Consider the following 18,103-nt stretch of genomic DNA (forward strand, 5'->3'; position numbering starts at 1 on the left):
AACATCACAGCAACTTGTAGGATGAATTAGCCTGTCTGAATGACAACATTATAGCAAGTGATAGGATGAATTAACATGTCTGAATGACAACATCATAGCAACTGGTAGGATAAATCAGCCTGTCTGAATGACAACATCATAGCAAGTGGTAGGATGAATTAGCCTGTCTGAATGACAACATCACATCAAGTGGTTGGATAAATTAGCCTGTCTGAATGACATCAAAGCAACTGGTAGAATGAATTAGCCTTTCTTTGAATGACAACATCATAGCAACTGGTTGGATGAATTAGCTTGTCTGAATGACAACATCGTAGCAAGTGGTAGGATGAATTAGCCTGTCTGAATGACAACTACATAGCAAGTGGTAGGATGAATTAGCTTGTCTGAATGACAACATCGTAGCAAGTGGTAGGATGAATGAGCCTGTCTGAATGACAACATCATAGCAAGTGGTAGGATGAATTAGCCTGTCTGAATGACAACTACATAGCAAGTGGTAGGATGAATTAGCCTGTCTGAATGACAACATCATAGCAACTGGTGGAATGAATTAGCCTGTCTGAATGACAACGTCTTAGCAACTGGTAGGATGAATTAGCCTGTCTGAATGAAAACATCATAGCAAGTGGTAGGATGAATTAGCCTGTCTGAATGAAAACATCATAACAACTGGTAGGATGAATTCGCCTGTCTGAATGACAACATCATAGCAACTGGTTGGATGAAGTAGCCTGTCTGAATGACAACATCATAGCAAGTGGTAGGATGAATTAGCCTGTCTGAATGAAAACATCATAGCAAGTGGTAGGATGAATTAGCCTGTCTGAATGAAAACATCATAACAACTGGTAGGATGAATTAGCCTGTCTGAATGACAACATCATAGCAACTGGTTGGATGAAGTAGCCTGTCTGAATAACAACATCACAGCAACTGGTAGGATGAATTAGCCTGTCTGAATGACATCATAGCAACTGGTAGGATGAATGTGCCTGTCTGAATGACAACATCATAGCAAATAGTTGGATGAATTGGCCTGTCTGAATGACAACGTCATAGCAACTGGTAGGATGAATTAGCCTGTCTGAATGACAACATCATAGCAACTGGTAGGATTAATTAGCCTGTCTGAATGACAACATCATAGCAAGTGGTAGGATGAATTAGCCTGTCTGAATTACATCATAGCAAGTGGTAGGATGAATTAGCCTGTCTGAATGACAACATTATAGCAACTGGTAGGATGAATTAGCTTGTCTGAATGACAACATCATAGCAACTGGTAGGATGACTTAGCCTGTTCATAGCAAGTGGTAGGATGAATTAGGCTGTTATTGAATGACAACATCATAGCAAGTGGTAGGATAAATTAGCCTGTCTGAATTTCAACATCATAGCAACTGGTAGGATGATTTAGCCTGTCTGAATGACAACATCACAGCAACTGGTAGGATGAATTAGCCTGTCTTTGAATGACAACATCACAGTAACTTGTAGGATGAATTAGCCTGTCTGAATGACAACATTATAGCAAGTGATAGGATGAATTAACATGTCTGAATGACAACATCATAGCAACTGGTAGGATGAATTAGCCTGTCTGAATGACAACATCATAGCAAGTGGTAGGATGAATTAGCCTGTCTGAATGAAAACATCATAGCAACTGGTAGGTTGAATTAGCTTGTCTGAATGACAACTGCATAGCAAGTGGTAGGATGAATTAGCCTGTCTGAATGACAACATCACATCAAGTGGTTGGATAAATTAGCCTGTCTGAATGACATCAAAGCAACTGGTAGAATGAATTAGCCTTTCTTTGAATGACAACATCATAGCAACTGGTTGGATGAATTAGCTTGTCTGAATGACAACATCGTAGCAAGTGGTAGGATGAATTAGCCTGTCTGAATGACAACTACATAGCAAGTGGTAGGATGAATTAGCTTGTCTGAATGACAACATCGTAGCAAGTGGTAGGATGAATTAGCCTGTCTGAATGACATCAAAGCAACTGGTAAAATGAATTAGCCTGTCTGAATGAAAACATCATAACAACTGGTAGGATGAATTCGCCTGTCTGAATGACAACATCATAGCAACTGGTTGGATGAAGTAGCCTGTCTGAATGACAACATCATAGCAACTGGTAGGATGAATTAGCCTGTCTGAATGAAAACATCATAGCAAGTGGTAGGATGAATTAGCCTGTCTGAATGAAAACATCATAAAACTGGTAGGATGAATTAGCCTGTCTGAATAACAACATCACAGCAACTGGTAGGATGAATTAGCCTGTCTGAATGACAACATCATAGCAACTGGTAGGTTGAATTAGCTTGTCTGAATGACAAATTCATAGCAAGTGGTAGGATGAATTAGCCTGTCTGAATGACAACATCACATCAAGTGGTAGGATAAATTAGCCTGTCTGAATGACATCAAAGCAACTGGTAAAATGAATTAGCCTTTCTTTGAATGACAACATCATAGCAACTGGTTGGATGAATGAGCTTGTCTGAATGACAACATCGTAGCAAGTGGTAGGATGAATTAGCCTGTCTGCATGACAACATCACAGCAACTGTTAGGATGAATGAGCCTGTCTGAATGACAACATCATAGCAAGTGGTAGGATGAATTAGCCTGTCTGAATGAAAACATCATAGCAAGTGGTAGGATGAATTAGCCTGTCTGAATGAAAACATCATAACAACTGGTAGGATGAATTCGCCTGTCTGAATGACAACATCATAGCAACTGGTTGGATGAAGTAGCCTGTCTGAATAACAACATCACAGCAACTGGTAGGATGAATTAATCTGTCTGAATGACATCATAGCAACTGGTAGGATGAATGTGCCTGTCTGAATGACAACATCATAGCAAATGGTTGGATGAATTGGCCTGTCTGAATGACAACGTCATAGCAACTGGTAGGATGAATTAGCCTGTCTGAATGACAACATCATAGCAACTGGTAGGATTAATTAGCCTGTCTGAATGACAACATCATAGCAAGTGGTAGGATGAATTAGCCTGTCTGAATAATATCATAGCAAGTGGTAGGATGAATTAGCCTGTCTGAATTTCAACATCATAGCAACTGGTAGGATGAATTAGCCTGTCTGAATGACAACATCATAGCAAGTGGTAGGATGAAGTAGCCTGTCTGAATGACAACGTCATAGCAACTGGTAGGATGAATTAGCCTGTCTGAATGAGAACATCATAGCAACTGGTAGGATAAATTAGCCTGTCTGAATGACAACATCATAGCTACTGGTAGGATAAATTAGCCTGTCTGAATGACAACATCATAGCAACTGGTAGGATGAATTAGCCTGTTCATAGCAAGTGGTAGGATGAATTAGGCTGTTATTGAATGACAACATCATAGCAAGTGGTAGGATAAATTAGCCTGTCTCAATGACAACATCATAGCAACTGGTAGGATGAATGTGCCTGTCTGAATGACAACATCATAGCAAAAAGTTGGATGAATTAGCCTGTCTGAATGACAACATCATAGCAACTGGTAGGATGAATGTGCCTGTCTGAATGACAACGTCATAGCAACTGGTAGGATGAATGTGCCTGTCTGAATGACAACGTCATAGCAACTGGTAGGATGAATTAGCCTGTCTGAATGACAACATCATAGCAACTGGTAGGATTAATTAGCCTGTCTGAATGACAACATCATAGCAAGTGGTAGGATGAATTAGCCTGTCTGAATTACATCATAGCAAGTGGTAGGGTGAATTAGCCTGTCTGAATTTCAACATCATAGCAACTGGTAGGATGAATTAGCCTGTCTGAATGACAACATCACATCAACTGGAAGGATGAATTAGCCTGTCTGAATGACAACTTCATAGCAAGTGGTAGGATGAATTAGCCTGTCTGAATGACAGCATCATAGCAACTGGTAGGATGAATTAGCCTGTCTGAATGACAACATCAAAGCAACTGGTAGGATGTATTAGCCTGTCTTTGAATGACAACATAATAACGAATGATAGGATAAATTAGCCTGTCTGAATGACAACATCATAGCAACTGGTTGGATGAATTAGCCTGTCTGATTGACAACATCATAGTAAGTGGTAGGATGAATTAGCCTGTCTGAATGACAACATCATAGCAACTGGTTGGATTAATTAGCCTTTCTGAATGACAACTTCATAGCAACTGGTAGGATGAATTAGCCTGTCTGAATGACAACATCATAGCAACTGGTAGGATGAATTAGCCTGTCTGAATGACAACATCATAGCAACTGGTAGGATGAATTAGCCTGTCTGAATGAAAACATCATAGCAAGTGATAGGATGAATTAACCTGTCTGAATGACAACATCATAGCAACTGGTAGGATGAATTAGCCTGTCTGAATGACAACATCATAGCACGTCGTAGGATGAATTAGCCTGTCTGAATGACAACTTCATAGCAACTGGTAGGATGAATTAGCCTGTCTGAATGACAACATCATAGCAACTGGTAGGATGAATTAGCCTGTCTGAATGACAACATTATAGCAACTGGTAGGATGAATTAGCTTGTCTGAATGACAACATCATAGCAACTGGTAGGATGAATTAGCCTGTTCATAGCAAGTGGTAGGATGAATTAGGCTGTTATTGAATGACAACATCATAGCAAGTGGTAGGATAAATTAGCCTGTCTGAATTTCAACAACATAGCAACTGGTAGGATGATATAGCCTGTATGAATGACAACCTCACAGCAACTGGTAGGATGAATTAGCCTGTCTTTGAATGACAACATCACAGCAACTTGTAGGATGAATTAGCCTGTCTGAATGACAACATTATAGCAAGTGATAGGATGAATTAGCCTGTCTGAATGACAACATCATAGCAACTGGTAGGATGAATTAGCCTGTCTGAATGACAACATCATAGCAAGTGGTAGGATGAATTAGCCTGTCTGAATGAAAACATCATAGCAACTGGTAGGTTGAATTAGCTTGTCTGAATGACAACTGCATAGCAAGTGGTAGGATGAATTAGCCTGTCTGAATGACAACATCACATCAAGTGGTTGGATAAATTAGCCTGTCTGAATGACATCAAAGCAACTGGTAGAATGAATTAGCCTTTCTTTGAGTGACAACATCACAGCAACTGGTAGGATGAATTAGCCTGTCTTTGAATGACAACATCACAGCAACTTGTAGGATGAATTAGCCTGTCTGAATGACAACATTATAGCAAGTGATAGGATGAATTAACATGTCTGAATGACAACATCATAGCAACTGGTAGGATGAATTAGCCTGTCTGAATGACAACATCATAGCAAGTGGTAGGATGAATTAGCCTGTCTGAATGACAACATCGTAGCAAGTGGTAGGATGAATTAGCCTGTCTGAATGACAACTACATAGCAAGTGGTAGGATGAATTAGCCTGTCTGAATGACAACATCGTAGCAAGTGGTAGGATGAATTAGCCTGTCTGAATGACAACTACATAGCAAGTGGTAGGATGAATTAGCCTGTCTGAATGACAACATCACAGCAACTGGTAGGATGAATTAGCCTGTCTGAATGACAACATCATAGCAAGTGGTAGGATGAATTAGCCTGTCTGAATGACAACTACATAGCAAGTGGTAGGATGAATTAGCCTGTCTGAATGACAACATCATAGCAACTGGTGGGATGAATTAGCCTGTCTGATGACAACGTCTTAGCAACTGGTAGGATGAATTAGCCTGTCTGAATGAAAACATCATAGCAAGTGGTAGGATGAATTAGCCTGTCTGAATGAAAAAATCATAACAACTGGTAGGATGAATTCGCCTGTCTGAATGACAACATCATAGCAACTGGTTGGATGAAGTAGCCTGTCTGAATGACAACATCATAGCAACTGGTAGGATGAATTAGCCTGTCTGAATGAAAACATCATAGCAAGTGGTAGGATGAATTAGCCTGTCTGAATGAAAACATCATAAAACTGGTAGGATGAATTAGCCTGTCTGAATAACAACATCACAGCAACTGGTAGGATGAATTAGCCTGTCTGAATGACAACATCATAGCAACTGGTAGGTTGAATTAGCTTGTCTGAATGACAAATTCATAGCAAGTGGTAGGATGAATTAGCCTGTCTGAATGACAACATCATAGCAAGTGGTAGGATAAATTAGCCTGTCTGAATGACATCAAAGCAACTGGTAGAATGAATTAGCCTTTCTTTGAATGACAACATCATAGCAACTGGTTGGATGAATGAGCTTGTCTGAATGACAACATCGTAGCAAGTGGTAGGATGAATTAGCCTGTCTGAATGACAACTACATAGCAAGTGGTAGGATGAATTAGCCTGTCTGCATGACAACATCACAGCAACTGTTAGGATGAATGAGCCTGTCTGAATGACAACATCATAGCAAGTGGTAGGATGAATTAGCCTGTCTGAATGAAAACATCATAGCAAGTGGTAGGATGAATTAGCCTGTCTGAATGAAAACATCATAACAACTGGTAGGATGAATTCGCCTGTCTGAATGACAACATCATAGCAACTGGTTGGATGAAGTAGCCTGTCTGAATAACAACATCACAGCAACTGGTAGGATGAATTAGCCTGTCTGAATGACAACATCATAGCAACTGGTAGGATGAATGTGCCTGTCTGAATGACAACATCATAGCAAATGGTTGGATGAATTGGCCTGTCTGAATGACAACGTCATAGCAACTGGTAGGATGAATTAGCCTGTCTGAATGACAACATCATAGCAACTGGTAGGATTAATTAGCCTGTCTGAATGACAACATCATAGCAAGTGGTAGGATGAATTAGCCTGTCTGAATTACATCATAGCAAGTGGTAGGATGAATTAGCCTGTCTGAATTTCAACATCATAGCAACTGGTAGGATGAATTAGCCTGTCTGAATGACAACATCACATCAACTGGAAGGATGAATTAGCCTGTCTGAATGACAACTTCATAGCAAGTGGTAGGATGAATTAGCCTGTCTGAATGACAACATCATAGCAACTGGTAGGATGAATTAGCCTGTCTGAATGACAACATCAAAGCAAGTGGTAGAATGAATTAGCCTTTCTGAATGACAACATCGTAGCAAGTGGTAGGATACATTAGCATGTCTGAATGACAACATCATAGCAACTGGTAGCATGAATGAGCCTGTCTGAATGACAACATCACAGCAACTGGTAGGATGTATTACCCTGTCTTTGAATGACAACATAATAACGAATGATAGGATAAATTAGCCTGTCTGAATGACAACATCATAGCAACTGGTTGGATGAATTAGCCTGTCTGATTGACAACATCATAGCAACTGGTAGGATTAATTAGCCTGTCTGAATGACAACATCATAGCAACTGGTAGGATGAATTAGCCTGTCTGAATGAAAACATCATAGCAAGTGATATGATGAATTAACCTGTCTGAATGACAACATCATAGCAACTGGTAGGATGAATTAGCCTGTCTGAATGACAACATCATAGCACGTCGTAGGATGAATTAGCCTGTCTGAATGACAACTTCATAGCAACTGGTAGGATGAATTAGCCTGTCTGAATGACAACATCATAGCAACTGGTAGGATGAATTAGCCTGTCTGAATGACAACATCATAGCACGTCGTAGGATGAATTAGCCTGTCTGAATGACAACTTCATAGCAACTGGTAGGATGAATTAGCCTGTCTGAATGACAACATCATAGCAACTGGTAGGATGAATTAGCCTGTCTGAATGACAACATTATAGCAACTGGTAGGATGAATTAGCTTGTCTGAATGACAACATCGTAGCAACTGGTAGGATGAATTAGCCTGTCTTTGAATGACAACATCACAGCAACTGGTAGGATGAATTAGCCTGTCTGAATGACAACATTATAGCAAGTGATAGGATGAATTAACATGTCTAAATGACAACATCATAGCAACTGGTAGGATGAATTAGCCTGTCTGAATGACAACATCATAGCAAGTGGTAGGATGAATTAGCCTGTCTGAATGAAAACATCATAGCAACTGGTAGGTTGAATTAGCTTGTCTGAATGACAACTTCATAGCAAGTGGTAGGATGAATTAGCCTGTCTGAATGACAACATCATAGCAAGTGGTTGGATAAATTAGCCTGTCTGAATGACAACATCAAAGCAACTGGTAGAATGAATTAGCCTTTCTTGAATGACAACATCATAGCAACTGGTTGGATGAATTAGCCTGTCTGAATGACAACATCGTAGCAAGTGGTAGGATGAATTAGCCTGTCTGAATGACAACTACATAGCAAGTGGTAGGATGAATTAGCCTGTCTGAATGACAACATCATAGCAACTGGTAGGATGAATGAGCCTGTCTGAATGACAACATCATAGCAAGTGGTAGGATGAATTAGCCTGTCTGAATGACAACTACATAGCAAGTGGTAGGATGAATTAGCCTGTCTGAATGACAACATCATAGCAACTGGTAGGATGAATTAGCCTGTCTGAATGACAACATCATAGCAAGTGGTAGGATGAATTAGCCTGTCTGAATGAAAACATCATAGCAACTGGTAGGTTGAATTAGCTTGTCTGAATGACAACTGCATAGCAAGTGGTAGGATGAATTAGCCAGTCTGAATGACAACATCATAGCAAGTGGTTGGATAAATTAGCCTGTCTGAATGACATCAAAGCAACTGGTAGAATGAATTAGCCTTTCTTTGAATGACAACATCACAGCAACTGGTTGGATGAATTAGCTTGTCTGAATGACAACATCGTAGCAAGTGGTAGGATGAATTAGCCTGTCTGAATGACAACTACATAGCAAGTGGTAGGATGAATTAGCCTGTCTGCATGACAACATCACAGCAACTGGTAGGATGAATGAGCCTGTCTGAATGACAACATCATAGCAAGTGGTAGGATGAATTAGCCTGTCTGAATGACAACTACATAGCAAGTGGTAGGATGAATTAGCCTGTCTGAATGACAACATCATAGCAACTGGTGGGATGAATTAGCCTGTCTGAATGACAACGTCTTAGCAACTGGTAGGATGAATTAGCCTGTCTGAATGAAAACATCATAGCAAGTGGTAGGATGAATTAGCCTGTCTGAATGACAACATCATATCAAGTGGTAGGATAAATTAGCCTGTCTGAATGACATCAAAGCAACTGGTAGAATGAATTAGCCTTTCTTTGAATGATTACATCATAGCAACTGGTTGGATGAATTAGCCTGTCTGAATGACAACATCATAGCAAGTGGTAGGATGAATTAGCCTGTCTGAATGACAACTACATAGCAAGTGGTAGGATGAATGAGCCTGTCTGAATGACAACATCATAGCAAGTGGTAGGATGAATTAGCCTGTCTGAATGAAAACATCATAGCAAGTGGTAGGATGAATTAGCCTGTCTGAATGAAAACATCATAACAACTGGTAGGATGAATTCGCCTGTCTGAATGACAACATCATAGCAACTGGTTGGATGAAGTAGCCTGTCTGAATGACAACTACATAGCAAGTGGTAGGATGAATTAGCCTGTCTGCATGACAACATCACAGCAACTGGTAGGATGAATGAGCCTGTCTGAATGACAACATCACAGCAACTGGTAATATAAATTAGCCTGTCTGAATGACAACATCACAGCAACTGGTTGGATGAATTAGCCTGTCTGAATGACAACATCGTAGCAAGTGGTAGGATGAATTAGCCTGTCTGAATGACAATATCATAGCAACTGGTAGGATGAATTAGCCTGTCTGAATGACAACATCATAGCAACTGGTAGGATGAATTAGCCTGTCTGAATGACAACTACATAGCAAGTGGTAGGATGAATTAGCCTGTCTGAATGACAACATCACAGCAACTGGTAGGATGAATTAGCCTGTCTGAATGACAGCATAGCAACTGGTAGGATGAATTAGCCTGTCTGAATAACAACATCATAGCAACTGGTAGGATGAATTAGCCTGTTCATAGCAAGTGGTAGGATGAATTAGGCTGTTATTGAATGACAACATCATAGCAAGTGGTAGGATACATTAGCCTGTCTCAATGACAACATCATAGCAACTGGTTGGATGAAGTAGCCTGTCTGAATGACAACGTCATAGCAACTGGTAGGATGAATTAGCCTGTCTGAATGAAAACATCATAGCAACTGGTAGGATGAATTAGCCTGTCTGAATGAAAACATCACAGCAACTGGTAGGATGAATTAGCCTGTTTTTGAATGACAACATCATAGCAACTGATAGGATGAATTAGCCTGTCTGAATGACAACATCATAGCAACTGGTTGGATGAATTAGCCTGTATGAATGAAAACATCATAGCAAGTGGTAGGATGAATTAGCCTGTCTGAATGACAACATCATATCAAGTGGTAGGATAAATTAGCCTGTCTGAATGACATCAAAGCAACTGGTAGAATGAATTAGCCTTTCTTTGAATGACAACATCATAGCAACTGGTTGGATGAATTAGCCTGTCTGAATGACAACATCGTAGCAAGTGGTAGGATGAATTAGCCTGTCTGAATGACAACTACATAGCAAGATGTAGGATGAATTAGCCTGTCTGAATGACAACATCACAGCAACTGGTAGGATGAATTAGCCTGTCTGAATGACAACATCATAGCAAGTGGTAGGATGTATTAGCCTGTCTTGACAATAGGATAAAGCAATCCTTCTACCCCCCACACACACAGCGGAGTCGCCACCACCTTCCGGAGACATTTGAAACCCCACCTCTTTAAGAAATACCTGGGATAGGATAAAGTAATCCTTCTACCCCCACCCCCCACCCACACACACAGCGGAGTCGCTCACCACCTTCCGGAGACATTTGAAACCCCACCTCTTTAAGGAATACCTGGGATAGGATAAAGTAATCCTTCTACCCCCCCCCCCAAAAAAAAACATCATAGCAACTGGTTGGATGAATTAGCCTGTCTGAATGACAACATCGTAGCAAGTGGTAGGATAAATTATCCTGTCTTTGAATGACAACATCATAACAACTGATGGGATGAATTAGGCTGTCTGAATGACAACATCATATCAACTGTTAGGATAAATTATCCTGTCTGAATGACAACATCATAGCAACTGGTTGGATGAATTAGCCTGTCTGAATGAAAACATCATAGCAACTGGTAGGATGAATTAGCCTGTCTGAATGACATCATCATAGCAACTGGTTGGATGAATTAGCCTGTTTTTAATGACAGCATCATAGCGAGTGGTTGGATGAATTAGCCTGTCTGAATGACAGCATCATAGCGACTGGTAGGATGAATTAGCCTGTCTGAATGACAGCATCATAGAAACTAGTTTAAAGCGTGGTTAACTCATGAGGACTACATTCCCTCTTCATCTCTGAACAGATGATGGTCTTCAATGGCTGTCCGGTGAGTTTAGCTTGTGCTCCCCTCTCAAGAAGACGGACTTGGATGGTTTCAAGGCCTGGCTCCAAGAGACCTGGGTGAATCTGGCCATGGTTGACTATCCCTACGAAGCTAATTTCCTCCAGCCGCTCCCACGCTGGCCAATACAGGTAAATGGATATCTTTCATAATAATATATATATTTTTTTAATGTGTTATTACACATGTAGAATAAGAAATCTGTTTCTATTTTACATAGTCGGCCAATTGTTTATAATTGAATAGTTAACATTTTGTTTTACTTACCTAAAGTACAGAACATTTTAAAACAAGGAAAGTGAAAAATCACATTAGCAACAATTATTTTCTTTCTACCTCACTAAATCCATTCAACCTGTACTACCCAAATGAATGTACTGTTTCCAATTAGTTGGCGCTGCTTCCTTTATATTAGCTGCCCTGCCACACAGCCTCTCTCTCGTTGATTCAGATGGTTGTCATTCAGTCTTTCTTATCTTTTGTAGTATTTGTTTACTACAGCTGTCAATTAACTGCATTAATATTCATAATAAATTCTTCATTATATTCATAATGAACGAGTCCCAAACGGCACTCTGTTTCCTATGTAGAGCGACTCTGGTCAAATCAGTGCACTACATAGGAAACGGGGTACCGTTTGGGACGCATGCGTTTCTTGTGAGGATTGTGAGGTGGCTTTTCTCTTCAGAATAGCAGCTCCAACTGAAACCACCATTCTTTCTTCAGAAGGGCAGCTCCAACTGAAACCACCATTATTTTCTCCTCCAGTGAGCTTTTCAGCTGCACACTCCCTCAGATCTCAGAATTTCCATTGGAGAGAGAGAGAGAGAGAGAGAGAGACATTTTACACAGTAGGCCTCAGAAGTGCCTCTAATGTGTTCTGCTCCACTAAACCCTGTTTGTCTCACATGTCAACTTATCTCACGTATCAAAAACAATGTCACATGGTAACAGTAATATGTAACATGATGATAACAGCGCTATACTTTTTAATTCCTAAAGCTGCAATATGTAACTTTTTGGCGACCCCACCAAATGCACATAGAAATGTGAGTTATAGATCTGTCATTCTCATTGAAAGCCAGTCTAAGAAGCGGTAGATCTGTTCTATGTGCTGTATTTCTTTGCTTCCTGTTCTTAAGTTTAGTTTTTTGCGTCTTTTACTTTCGGTTTTGTACACAAGCTTCAAACAGCTGAAAATACAATATTTTTGATTATGGAAAATATATTAATTATTTGTAATTATGTTCCGGCCACCTGACCATCCACTCAATAAAACATAGAGGATGTTATAGAAGGCTGAAGGACTCAGGGATCCCTGTACTGTAGAGGATGTTATAGAAGGATGAAGGACTCAGGGATCCCTGTACCGTAGAGGCTGTTATAGAAGGATGAAGGACTCAGGGATCCCTGTACCGTAGAGGATGTTATAGAAGGCTGAAGGACTCAGGGATCCCTGTACTGTAGAGGATGTTATAGAAGGATGAAGGACTCAGGGATCCCTGTACTGTAGAGGATGTTATAGAAGGATGAAGGACTCAGGGATCCCTGTACTGTAGAGGATGTTATAGAAGGATGAAGGACTCAGGGATCCCTGTACTGTAGAGGATGTTATAGAAGGATGAAGGACTCAGGGATCCCTGTACTGTAGAGGATGTTATAGAAGGATGAAGGACTCAGGGATCCCTGTACTGTAGAGGATGTTATAGAAGGATGAAGGACTCGGGGATCCCTGTACCGTAGAGGATGTTATAGAAGGATGAAGGACTCGGGGATCCCTGTACCGTAGAGGATGTTATAGAAGGATGAAGGACTCAGGGATCCCTGTACTGTAGAGGATGTTATAGAAGGCTGAAGGACTCAGGGATCCCTGTACCGTAGAGGCTGTTATAGAAGGATGAAGGACTCAGGGATCCCTGTACTGTAGAGGATGTTATAGAAGGCTGAAGGACTCAGGGATCCCTGTACCGTAGAGGATGTTATAGAAGGATGAAGGACTCAGGGATCCCTGTACTGTAGAGGATGTTATAGAAGGATGAAGGACTCAGGGATCCCTGTACTGTAGAGGATGTTATAGAAGGATGAAGGACTCAGGGATCCCTGTACTGTAGAGGATGTTATAGAAGGATGAAGGACTCAGGGATCCCTGTACTGTAGAGGATGTTATAGAAGGATGAAGGACTCAGGGATCCCTGTACTGTAGAGGATGTTATAGAAGGATGAAGGACTCAGGGATCCCTGTACTGTAGAGGATGTTATAGAAGGATGAAGGACTCAGGGATCCCTGTACCGTAGAGGATGTTATAGAAGGATGAAGGACTCAGGGATCCCTGTACTGTAGAGGATGTTATAGAAGGCTGAAGGACTCAGGGATCCCTGTACCGTAGAGGATGTTATAGAAGGATGAAGGACTCAGGGATCCCTGTACTGTAGAGGATGTTATAGAAGGATGAAGGACTCAGGGATCCCTGTACTGTAGAGGATGTTATAGAAGGATGAAGGACTCAGGGATCCCTGTACTGTAGAGGATGTTATAGAAGGATGAAGGTCTCAGGGATCCCTGTACTGTAGAGGATGTTATAGAAGGATGAAGGACTCAGACCCATCATTCTTTGTACCAGCTCCCCTGACACGTCACATCACCAACCAAGGCACACCATCCACCCTAAACCCTAAACCCTGCTAGTGCTTGCTCACCCTCCCGGGGTGCTCCAATGACCCTATGAGTTACATGAGCTGTTCACTGTTCTGTTACTGTTACAGTAGGATAAATATATCACTTTCGGTGCAAGTTTTGGCAAGTCATTTGCGGTCCTCATCAATATATAAATCCTAAATCCCCTAGTGGTGCAACAGGCTAGCAGAGATGGAGACTAAATGGACTTTTGGAGCTGTTGTGGCTCAGAGCCTATAATGTATGCCTGCCCTATGGGTGGTTTAAGCAGTGCCTATAATGTATGCCTGCCCTATGGGTGGTTTAAGCAGTGCCTATAATGTATGCCTGCCCTATGGGTGGTTTAAGCAGTGCCTATAATGTATGCCTGCCCTATGGGTGGTTTAAGCAGTGCCTATAATGTATGCCTGCCCTATGGGTGGTTTAAGCAGTGCCTATAATGTATGCCTGCCCTATGGGTGGTTTAAGCAGTGCCTATAATGTATGCCTGCCCTATGGGTGGTTTAAGCAGTGCCTATAATGTATGCCTGCCCTATGGGTGGTTTAAGCAGTGCCTATAATGTATGCCTGCCCTATGGGTGGTTTAAGCAGTGCCTATAATGTATGCCTGCCCTATGGGTGGTTTAAGCAGTGCCTATAATGTATGCCTGCCCTATGGGTGGTTTAAGCAGTGCCTATAATGTATGCCTGCCCTATGGGTGGTTTAAGCAGTGCCTATAATGTATGCCTGCCCTATGGGTGGTTTAAGCAGTGCCTATAATGTATGCCTGCCCTATGGGTGGTTTAAGCAGTGCCTATAATGTATGCCTGCCCTATGGGTGGTTTAAGCAGTGCCTATAATGTATGCCTGCCCCTATGGGTGGTTTAAGCAGTGCCTATAATGTATGCCTGCCCTATGGGTGGTTTAAGCAGTGCCTATAATGTATGCCTGCCCTATGGGTGGTTTAAGCAGTGCCTATAATGTATGCCTGCCCTATGGGTGGTTTAAGCAGTGCCTATAATGTATGCCTGCCCTATGGGTGGTTTAAGCAGTGCCTATAATGTATGCCTGCCCTATGGGTGGTTTAAGCGCCTATAATGTAGCCTGCCCTATGGTGGTTTAAGCAGTGCCTATAATGTATGCCTGCCCTATGGGTGGTTTAAGCAGTGCCTATAATGTATGCCTGCCCTATGGGTGGTTTAAGCAGTGCCTATAATGTATGCCTGCCCTATGGGTGGTTTAAGCAGTGCCTATAATGTATGCCTGCCCTATGGGTGGTTTAAGCAGAGCCTATAATGTATGCCTGCCCTATGGGTGGTTTAAGCAGTGCCTATAATGTATGCCTGCCCTATGGGTGGTTTAAGCAGTGCCTATAATGTATGCCTGCCCTATGGGTGGTTTAAGCAGTGCCTATAATGTATGCCTGCCCTATGGGTGGTTTAAGCAGTGCCTATAATGTATGCCTGCCCTATGGGTGGTTTAAGCAGTGCCTATAATGTATGCCTGCCCTATGGGTGGTTTAAGCAGTGCCTATAATGTATGCCTGCCCTATGGGTGGTTTAAGCAGAGCCTATAATGTATGCCTGCCCTATGGGTGGTTTAAGCAGTGCCTATAATGTATGCCTGCCCTATGGGTGGTTTAAGCAGTGCCTATAATGTATGCCTGCCCTATGGGTGGTTTAAGCAGTGCCTATAATGTATGCCTGCCCTATGGGTGGTTTAAGCAGTGCCTATAATGTATGCCTGCCCTATGGGTGGTTTAAGCCGTTTAGGCAGTGAGCTTTTTTAATGACAAAGCTAATGTGATTATGTGAGTGACTGTGGGAAGGGAGTATTGAGGGCTTAAAGGGGGAAATCTGTTGGCAGAGATGAATGTTGGAGACTAATCCTATCTGAAAAGTAGAGAGGAGATGCTTCAGACCAATTGCTGGAGTTTTATTTCATGGTATAAATCTGCCTGTAGCTCTACCCCTCCTCCTCATCCATCGACATCCTCCCCCTTCCTCCTCCTCCTCCCCCTTCCTCCTCCTCCTCCTCCTCAACCCCCCTTCCTCCTCCTCCTCCTCCTCCTCATCCCCCCTTCCTCCTCCTCCTCCTCCTCCTCCTCATCCCCCCTTCCTCCTCCTCCTCCTCCTCCTCCTCCTCCCCTTCCTCCTCCTCCTCCTCCCCCTTCCTCCTCCTCCTCCTCCCCCATCCTCCTCCTCCTCAACCTCCTCCTCCTCCCCCTTCCTCCTCCTCCTCCTCCTCCCCAGCCCGCCTGTAGACAAAAGCCTCAGTAACCTCCATTCTGCCAGAACTCCACTCCAATGTCCTAACAAGCAGCCACAGTCTCTCTCTCTCTCCAGCAGCCTCACAAAGACTGACAGAACAAAAAACAGCTAGCGACAGGACAGGACAGGCAGCAAACTCTGCTGCTACCATAACAACTACCAATACAGTAACTATGTCTGAAAGCAAACCGCGAACGATGGAAAAATCCAAATGTTAAATGTATCTCAACTGCAGTAACCGTCAATATAGATGAAACAGTCACTTTCCTAAGTTGAGAAGTTGTCCTGGTAGGGTGAGAATGGAGCAGAAGGGGAACCATAGCTAGGTCGTTAAATCTTTTAACGTCATCATGCATGGCTAAACTAAATATGTCTCCTCTCTTGTTAAGCGCAGAGCTATACATTCAAGTTAAGCCTTTAGTTCCATTCCACACATGCAAATTAGACACTGAATTTATAAGTGAAATGGTGTTTATGAGAAAACAACAGGTAAACAGCTCCGAGACGAGAGAGAGCTTTTTAACGGTGAGCCAGTTGGATTTGGACTGAAATGGAACTTAAGCTTGGTGTTTGTTTGTAAAGGAAGTGCTTAAAAGGTTACCTAAAAACGCTTACTTAATACATGCGTTACTATTTAATTAACGGGTAAAGTATTTTCACTCTGCCATTGACAGAAATGTATTAATTAATTAGTAATTGTTCCATGTTTGTGCTTCATGTGAAGAACACTGACCAAAAATATCCTGTATTTAGTATACTCAGACAATAATTGTAATTTCTAAGCACGTATTTCTCTACGTCCGTGATATATTCTCTTGTTTTGTTCCCAGGTGGTGTGCAAGCAGCTTGGTTTTGACCCCAGCAGCGTGTCAGACTATCAGTTGTTAGGGGGCGTCTCTGAAGCTGTTAGAATCTACTACAACTACACAGGAAACGCTCCCTGTCTCAACACCTCCTCCACGGCTACAGGGAACCTGGGCTTCGTCGGCTGGTACTACCAGGTATCGCAGAATCACAGCCTGTTTCTGAAATGGCATCCTATTCCCTATATAGAGCTCTGGGTCAAGTAGTGACCTGTACAGAGAATAGAGCTCTGGGTCTAGTAGTGACCTGTAGAGAGCTAGGGCCGACAACAGGCGGTAAAATCACCAGGAATTCAGCTAAAAATGAGTTTAATTTAGGAAATCTGTTCCCAAGTATTCCCACGAATAAAAAAAGAGATGTGATCATGTCTCAATGAGTACGTTTACATGCACACTAATAATTTGATATTAAACTGGTTATGGCAGTAGGCAGATTACGGCATTAGTCATGTAAACCCCTCACTCTGCTTATCTTAATCGGTGTACAGTCAAAATGGAAGTAAGCATACGCCGGCTAAAACATCTAGTTTTCTGAGCAATCTTTAAAATATTAGGACGTGTAAACCCCTTAATCAGAGTTACAGCTATGTGTTTGATCTGCGCGAGTGAAGTGAGACCCTGTTAGCCTGGTCCTCTATATGGACCCTGTTAGCCTGGTCCTCTATATGGACCCTGTTAGCCTGGTCCTCTATATGGACCCTGTTAGCCTGGTCCTCTATATGGACCCTGTTAGCCTGGTCCTCTATATGGACCCTGTTAGCCTGGTCCTCTATATGGACCCTGTTAGCCTGGTCCTCTATATGGACCCTGTTAGCCTGGTCCTCTATATGGACCCTGTTAGTCTGGT

At 42.0% G+C, this 18,103-nt stretch overlaps 1 protein-coding gene across 1 annotated transcript in view; it reads left to right on the forward strand.

Annotated features, from left to right (window-relative positions):
- The window catches only part of LOC121566995 (prolylcarboxypeptidase (angiotensinase C)), a 108,234-nt gene that overhangs the window by 79,448 nt on the left and 10,683 nt on the right, over nucleotides 1–18,103 (forward strand). The window contains exons 6-7 of the mRNA XM_041876942.2: nucleotides 11,431–11,600; nucleotides 17,224–17,394. Of these exons, the coding sequence (XP_041732876.2) occupies nucleotides 11,431–11,600; nucleotides 17,224–17,394 (341 nt within the window). The remainder of the gene's footprint in view (nucleotides 1–11,430; nucleotides 11,601–17,223; nucleotides 17,395–18,103) is intronic.

Source organism: Coregonus clupeaformis, chromosome 5 (genome assembly GCF_020615455.1).
Source record: "Coregonus clupeaformis isolate EN_2021a chromosome 5, ASM2061545v1, whole genome shotgun sequence".
In the NCBI taxonomy this organism is placed as follows: domain Eukaryota; kingdom Metazoa; phylum Chordata; class Actinopteri; order Salmoniformes; family Salmonidae; genus Coregonus; species Coregonus clupeaformis.